Genomic DNA, 8,435 nt, shown 5'->3' on the forward strand with positions numbered 1-8,435 from the left:
CGCTCCCGGGGTGACCGATGGCCCACAGAGGTCGCCGCTTCTTTTCAGCATGGAGCCCAATGGTCCTGGGGTGCATAAGCCGGTGGACACCATGCTTCCCCACCTGCCACCAGCATTATGAGTCCTTGATCATGACCACACTGGGAGTGACTCCTGGGGAGTCTCTGCTGAGTCTCAGAGCTCAAAGGAGCTTCTCAGAAAGAAAAGCCAGAGCACACAGCACGTGCCTTGGTCATCCTTTGGTGATAAACAGGGGCAGTTCAATGTCTGCCCTGCAGGCACCAGGAACCAGGCTTCAACGCCGCCCCGAGCCGGGGGTCCAGCCTCCCTAGGCTTGGAGGTGGTGGTGGCTGGCGGTGTCCACCCAGGCGCCCCGATCCCGCCCTTCCCTTCTTCTCACCAGCCGCCTCCTTCCAAGCTCTCCAGCGGAGCAACGTCCTTCACTCGGAGACCGGCAGAATGTTCTGGCTGTGGGAGTCCCCGGTGAGGCCGGAGGAGCGGAGCGATCGCCGGTGGAGGACCCGGTTCAGGATCTCTTTGCAGCTCTTGCGGTACTGGTGTCGCAGTAAGGAGTACACGAAGGGGTCGGACGCGGCCTTGCTGTAGGCCAAGCACTTGGACAGCACCCCCCAGTGGGAGCTGATGGGTACTGCAGAGGACAGCTCCACCAGCCTGTGGACAGAGACCGGGAGGATGTCGGGTTATGAGAGCACAGCGGGGCGATGCCTGCGCTCCGGTCTGAGCCCCTGACCCCGGCTTCCTGTCGGAGCTTCAGAGTCTCTGAGGCTGCCTCCTCCAGTGACAATGACAACAGCAGTAACAACCATTAACGCGGTGGCCGCCCACCAGGCACTTCCTTACACGTGAGTCATGGAACCCTGGAAGTTTAGACAGCTCCATTTTACAGGTGAGGAAATCGACATCCAAGGACGTTAGGGACTTTGCCAGTAAACTGCAAAGGCAGGATTTGAACTCAGGTGTGTCTGATTCGGGAACCCAAGGTGATCTGAGAAACGCACTCGATTTCATTGCATCCTGGCCACTGGCGCTAACTCTGCTGCTGACTTGCTCTGTGACCCTGGGCAAGTCATTTCCCTTCCTGGGGCCTGGATGTTTTACATGAAAAGTGAGAAGTCGGATAAGATCATCTCTATGATCACTGCAGCCAGAAGAGATGGGATTCTTTGCTCCAAATCCTAGCTCTGCCTTCCAAGAGAGGTTGCCTGGGAGGAAGGGCTGAGAACAATTTTCCAAATATTCAGCAAAGCTCAAAGTATGTCTCACAGCAGGGAAAAATCTGCTGGTGAGAAAGGCTTCTTCCCAGGGCTGGGATCTGGGGGCCCCTGGCAATAGCAGCAGTAGGGGATGCCCTAACATGACCTCATTCTTTAGGAGGAGGTGAGGGAAGAGGCGGCTTCTGTGTCAAAGGGGCTCGGTTCTGAAACCCATCCGACAACTCCATTCAACAGTGCTAAGGTCATGCTGTGAGGGAGTGACAGCCTTCCTCTATGTAAATGGAAAGAAAGTAAAATTGTCAGTTGCTCAGTCATGTCCGACTCTTTTCGACCTTATGGACTGTAGCCTGCCCTGCAGAGTCTGTTCATGGGATTCTCCAAGCAAGAATACTGGAGTGGGGTAACCATTCCCTTCTCCAGGGGGTCTTCCAGACCCAGGGGTCAAACTCAAGTCTCCTACATTTCAGGCAGGTTCTTTACTGTCTGAGCCACCAGGGAATTCCCTCCAAATCAGGACATTAATTCTTCTCTTCCAAATGTGTCCAGAACCTTTGGCCATATTTGGACATTAACCAGCATTAATAGAAGGTACGAAAGGCCACAGAACTGGGAGGGAGCTTGGAAATAATTACCCTCTCCCCACCCACTGTCAAATGAGGAAATCAAGGCCCAGAGAGGGAAAGAGTTTGCCCAGCATCACACAGCAAGTCCGTGATGGAGGAGGATCCACTAACTGTGCTCAGACTGGAATCTGGCATCTGTATCCTTCCTGGGAGGTGGGGTGAGGGAGGGGTCGGCAGGATGGAAGGCAGGGTGGCTTTCAGCATGGAGGGCTGCCCAGGTGAGAACCCAGGTACCGAAATCACCGAGCTTGGGCTGACCCTGTGTTGCCAACTTGAGTGATTTTCCTGAAGGCTTCTTTGGGTTTAGGTCATGAGGACGAGCTCAAGAAGGGAAGGAGGAGGAAGGACGCTGATGGGGTGAGATTCCCTGTTGCAATGATTCCCTTTTTGAACAGATCCTTGATGTCTCCATTCTAAGGCCCTTCTATCTGGCATCCTGTTTCTGCCCTTGCCCTCCCATCCTGAGGGGAAATGTGGCCAATGATCTGCTCTTCTCCTTGGAAGCCTGAATGGGGAAAAATGGAGCTGTTGGCATTTGGGAAATCTGTACTTTTAAGAAATCTATGTTGGGAAGTGATGAGCATAAGGGAACCAAAACCCCTAAGTCTAGAATTCACACCTAATAATAACAATGAAATAGCTGAATGCCAACGTATTGTTGCTATGCAAGGCCCGGTTGCTTTTCCAAAATGTCTAGTTTTCTCCATATAGATAAATTCAGTCTGAGCATTTGAGCTCTCCTAGGAGAACTTATTCGGAGAAGGCGATGGCACCCCACTCCAGTACTCTTGCCTGGAAAATCCTATGGATGGAGGAGCCTGGTAGGCTGAAGTCCATGGGGTTGCTCAGAGTCAGACAGGACTGAGCGACTTCACTTTCACTTTTCACCTTCATGCATTGGAGAAGGAAATGGCAACCCACTCCAGTGTTCTTGCCTGGAGAATCCCAGGGACAGGGGAGCCTGGTGAGCTGATGTCTATGGGTTCGCACAGAGTCGGACATGACTGAAGCGACTTAGCAGTAGCAGCAGTAGGAGAACTTATTAAGAGCCAAATAGCATCAAACCATCCAGCAAGATCAAAATCATTATTTGCAGGTTCTGTAGATTTCACAGAATAAAGTTATTGAGGACAATTTAAAATTTCACCATTTAGATAATTAAGAGGTAAAATCTATTGCATTTGCTTCTCAGAGATTTTATGTCCAGTCTGAACATGCCTGGCTCAGTAATAACAACTCCCAGTTGCGTATCTCCTTTGGGCCAAATATGAGATGTGCACACTCTCTAACCTTACGGTTACCCTCTGCAGAATGGGTGTCATTCATCCCACTTTACAGATGAGGAAATCAAGGCTCAGAGGGACTGTGCAGCGAGCCAGCATCTCCTCAATGGGAAGCCCAGTTGCATCTAACTGCGACCCACGTCTTGCTTGGGTGCCACGCTGGGATTCAAATCTCCACATCGCCGATTGGACAGGGTGAATCCTGGGGTCCCTCCCGGCCCTGAGAACTCCCTTTCTGTGAAGTTGCTATGTGCCACCCAGCACTTCGGTCACCCCCGGTCCACAGTGCACAGGACTTCTATTCCGAAAAGCCAGCATCTGGCCTTCCCAAGGCCTCCAGGCAAAGAGATGCTTCAGATCAGCCTGGGCCTGGGCACTGCTCCCACAGGGCCCCCGGGCAAGGTGAACCTAGGACCTTCCGTGACCAGATGTGCTGGCTGACCTGCTTTCTGGTTTTCCTGTGCATGGGGACCCCCCCTGCCATGTGCCCACCGTGGCTGGCTTTGTTCTGTTCCAGCTCTGACAGTTCCAAGTCCCCACTGCTTTAGGGGAATGGGCAGGGGTTTCTGTGTTGCTACAATTGCTTCTTTCTAATTTCACATCTGGGCAGGGGATGGCCACGTGGTCCCCAGATGACCTTTGGGCAAGGGAACGCTCCAGCCCGTCTTCTCATGCCAGGTCCAGCCACCTCCTCCGAACACCCTCCCCTCCAGGAAAGGGACATTATTATTCTGATCAGTCACAGTTTCCTCGTGAGCAGGGTCACCATGTGCTCAATGTGGCCTGCTACGCTCTGCCTCTCCTCTCTGCTACTGCACATGATGGATTACTGAGCTCCGCTCTCCTGCCCCTGCCCGCAGGTCTGGCCCAAGAGCCCTGAGTTTAGGGGTTATTGGCTCAGGTGTTAGTTAATTAAGGGGGACTTGGTTTCCTTTCGCCCTAGCCCCCTGTTGTAGGTTGAACTATGTCTCCCCAAATTCATAGGCTGAAGTCCTAACTCTCAACACCTCAGCTGCTGCTGCTGCTGCTAAGTTGCTTCAGTCATGTCCGATTCTGTGCGACCCCATAGACGGCAGCCCACCAGGCTCCTCCGTCCCTGGGATTCTCCAGGCAAGAACACTGGAGTGGGTTCCCATTTCCTTCTCCAATGCATGCTAAGTCACTTCAGTTGCATCCGACTCTGTGTGATCCCATAGAGGGCAGCCCACCAGGCTTCTCTATCCACAGGATTCTCTAGGCAAGAATACTGGGGTGGGTTGCCATTTCCTTCTCCAATCAACACCTCAGAGTGGAACCTTATTTGGAACCAGGCCTGTTGCAGGTGTAATCAGTTGCTGGAGAAGGTGGGCCCCTAAGTCCATGTGATGACCGTGTCCTTACAAAAGTGGGGAGTCTGGGCACAGATGCACGCAGAGAGAATGCTGCAAGATGAAGGCAGAGATGGGGTGATGCTTATGAAGCCAAGCGACACTAAAGATGGCACGTAAATCATCAGAAACTCTAGGGGGGCAGTGGGGAGGCCTGGAAGAGCACCCTGGCAGCTTCAGAAGGACCCACCCGGTTGACATCTTGATCCTGAACTTCCGGCCTCTGACTGAAGCTGCACAGTTCTACTGTTGAAGTCGCTCAGTGAGTGGCAGCTAGCTACAGCGGCAGGGCTGGGAAACAGACCCACGTCACTGAGGAGCCTGTGGCTGTGCAGAGGGTGTTAGGCAGGATCTGGTTGTTCATGGGCCCCTGGTCATAACACCAACATGGCACCAAACCCTTTGGAGCTCCTGGAGCCCGTGGGCACCGAGGGTCGACATTGGGGTCAGCAGAGGTCAACAGCCCCCGGAGCAGGGCACTGGCCCTTCCCCTCCAGGGAGAAGGGTGTTTTCCCTACAAAGCAGGGCTCCCTGCCCCCTGCCCCCACTGTCCAGTAAGCACCAAGGTGACTTTCCAGGTCCCGCCTGAGGCATGTGCCCAAGAAACCTCTGCCATCGGGCAGTGTGCCGGGGAAACATTTACACTTCTGTGCTTAGAATGTCCAGCCTGTCCTGGACAACCTTGACACAGCTCCCCCGAGGAGCCCCTGGGCCGAGAGCGCAACAGCTGGGCGGCTGGTCAGGCTGGGGACTAAGGGGGAGGGGAGGTCAGGAGTCCGCTTTCCTGAGCATCTCAGGTGGCTCAGAGATGGCAGTGAGCCCCTGGGGGTCCTGGGGCACAGCCTGGCTGGGGTGGGAGGTGTGAGATGCTGCAGGATGTTGCTGCTGCCAAGTCGGAAGCTGAGTGTGGAGATGGGTGTTTACCTGACTCAAGGTGACCCAGAGCAGACACCTGTGGCCCTGACCTACCTGCCTGTCCCCACCTCTGGATCCTCTTTGCTCTGTATTTGTTCCGGGGGACCCCTCCAGGGAGCATCTCCCCTCTCTGGGCACAAGGCCCTCTGGTCTGGGTCCCAGGGAGGTCTCTGTGCTGGCTGTCACAGCAGAGGGCTGACAGTTGGGAAGCCGCCCCCTCGGCCTTCACCCACAGGGCTCTCAGACCCCACCTGGCAGCCTGGCCACCCTGGTCCCGGGAGGAGAATGGAGATACCCTTGCCAGGACTCCTGGGCAGTCTCCAACCTCCCTCCTCCTGGAGAAACCAGTGTCTCAGCTCTGCTCGATGATGGGAATCTGCAAAGTAACTAAATTCTGGGGGAGAGAAGAAGACCGGTAACACCAGTAATCCCAGACCCAGCTTCTCTTCTGGGTCCTCAGAGGCTCGGGGCTTTGACAGCCACTTTCACAAACAGGGTCTCAAGTCCCCCTGGCAGCGTCCCTTGCCCTTCACACGACAGGGCAGGACCTGAGGCAGAGTGACAGGCTGAGGCCACGTGGCCTGGGCGTGGGGGGTGGATTTGAACCTGGACTGTGGGTGCCAGGCGGCACCTCCCAGCTCCTTGAGTCAGTTCTAGGTTAGAAAAGGCCTTCACTTTCAACCCTTGAATTTAAAGTGGTAAATTGGTGCCCCCTCTTCACATTTCCATGATATCATCTCTCCCCCACTCACACACACACTCACACACGCACACACTCACACACGCACTCACACACACATTCACACATGCACACACACACACACATGCTGTGCACCAAGTGCAACACGGGCCACAGAACATCCTTTGGGAAGCAAGCCTGGTGTCTTCTCAAGACTTCTGGAGAATCTGGTCTGCGTATTTGAAGATACATAAGTAACAGGCTGGGCTTCCCTGGTGGCTCAGCTGGTAACGAATCTGCCTGCAATCCAGGAGATCCAATCCCTGGGTCGGGAAGATCCCCTGGAGAAGGAAATGGCAACCCACTCCAGTACTCTTAACTGGGAAATCCCATGAACAGAGGAGCCAGCCTGATGGGGTATGTTCTATGGGGTTGCAAAAGAGCCGGACACAACTAAACAACAAGCTGAGCTTTAAATGTTCATGAGCCACTAGCAGGGAAAAGGCCTTTGATTAATAGAATATTAACACTGGGCATATTAAAGCCCTCTGCTGTCATAATTCCATGACTCTGAAAAGCCACAATAATGCTGCTGTCGGATCCACAAAGGCCTCGAGGCCCCACTCCGATGATCTGAGATAATCATAATTACTTGTAAGCATATGTCGCTGGGGAGACAATAGCCTTACAAATGCTTCTAAAAAGTGCATTTTAATTCCAAAAAGTGTAATTCGAGTTTCTGGATGAGAATCTGTTGCAGATCCTCGCACCCTGCTCACACACTCTGCAAAAAGCCAGACTTGGCCCACTGGGGCTTTTGGTGTAAGTGTGTGAATAGAAGGCAGTGACCCTTATTAAGAGTGAGGGTGGGGGGGACTTCCCTGGTGGTCCAGTGGTTAAGAATCTGCCTTCCAATGCAGGGGACATGGATTTGATCCCTGGCCAGGGAACTAAGATCCCACACACCACGCCTTAAGATCCCATGCCACGCCAGGGCAACTAAGCCCGCGTGCTCCAACTACTGAGCCTACATATTGCAACTAGAGTCCATACACTGCAACAGAAGATCCCGTGTGCCACAACTAGGACCCAACGCAGCCAAACAAATAAAAAGAGTGAGGGTGGAGGTTTCCAGTGCGTTCCTCTGTCATCTGACATGCCCCAAAATCCAGGTGCAAGGGGCTTTTTGGTTGGTTGGTGCAATGTGGGAATCTGAGAAGTAAGGATGCATGGTCAGCGCCAGGCCACCTAAATCTGCTGATGACTCCAGCTGCCAGTAGTAATGACCTCTGGGCCTGACTCCAGGTCCGCACAAGCTGCTGTCAGTCTGGTGGGAGGTCAGAGGTGACTCCATGCAAACACTGCTGCTTCTAGTGAAAGGACTCACTCACCGGCCTGGCGTTTACCCACAGGAGTCTGGATGTTTAGGTTCATGCCAAGATGCCTGGGCCTAGAAGTTGGATCAAAAGCCTGTGGACAAACATTTCTATATTTTCAGCACCTGGTCCACAGGATTTGGAGATGTAACATGGTCACAGGGCTAAATTTTTGCCAACAGGCTTGGTACTGGCCTTGAACCCTTGGATCTGCCAGTTGCTACTGCTATGGCCATGGGCCACTCATCTCACCTTGTTGATCCTCAGTAAATGGAGATTCTAGCACTCACCTTGAAGGAGAGCTGTACAGGGTAGGTATTGGTATATCCTGGCTACATTATAGGTGTTGAATAAGTCATCAGTCAGTTCAACTCAGTTCAGTCACTCAGTCGTGTCCAACTCTTTGCGACCCCATGAATCGCAGCATGCCAGGCTTCCCTGTCCATCACCACCTCTCGGAGTTTACTCAGACTCATGTCCATCAAGTCAGTGATGCCATCCAGCCATCTCATCCTCTGTCATCCCCTTCTCCTCCTGCCCCCAATCCCTCCCAGCATCAGAGTCTTTTCCAATGAGTCAACTCCTCACATGAGGTGGCCAAAGTACTGGAGTTTCAGCTTTAGCATCATTCCTTCCAAAGAACACCCAGGACTATTCTCCTTTAGAATGGACTGGTTGGATCTCCTTGCAGCCCATGGGACTCTCAAGAGTCTTCTCCAACAGCACAGTTCAAAAGCATCAATTCTTTGGCACTCAGCTTTCTTCACAGTCCAACTCTCACATCCATATATGACCACTGGAAAACTCAAAGCCTTGACTAGATAGACCTTTGTTGGCAAAGTAATGTCTGTGCTTTTCAATATGCTACCTAGGTTGGTCATAACTTTCCTTCCAAGGAGTAAGCGTCTTTTAATTTCATGGCTGCAGTCACCATCTGTCGTGATTTTGGAGCCCCCC

The 8,435-nt window shown here is 53.0% G+C and overlaps 1 protein-coding gene across 1 annotated transcript in view; it reads right to left on the reverse strand.

Moving 5' to 3' along the window:
• Window positions 1–440: 440 nt before the first annotated feature.
• GPR26 (G protein-coupled receptor 26) overlaps window positions 441–8,435 on the reverse strand; it is a gene marked incomplete at its 5' end in the record, with an annotated part of 22,824 nt that continues 14,829 nt past the window's right edge. Inside the window, one exon of the mRNA XM_010859575.1 lies at window positions 441–672. Within this exon, the coding sequence (XP_010857877.1) occupies window positions 441–672 (232 nt within the window). The remainder of the gene's footprint in view (window positions 673–8,435) is intronic.

This window comes from Bison bison, unplaced genomic scaffold (genome assembly GCF_000754665.1).
Source record: "Bison bison bison isolate TAMUID 2011002044 unplaced genomic scaffold, Bison_UMD1.0 scf7180017864456, whole genome shotgun sequence".
Taxonomy (NCBI): Eukaryota; Metazoa; Chordata; class Mammalia; order Artiodactyla; family Bovidae; genus Bison; species Bison bison.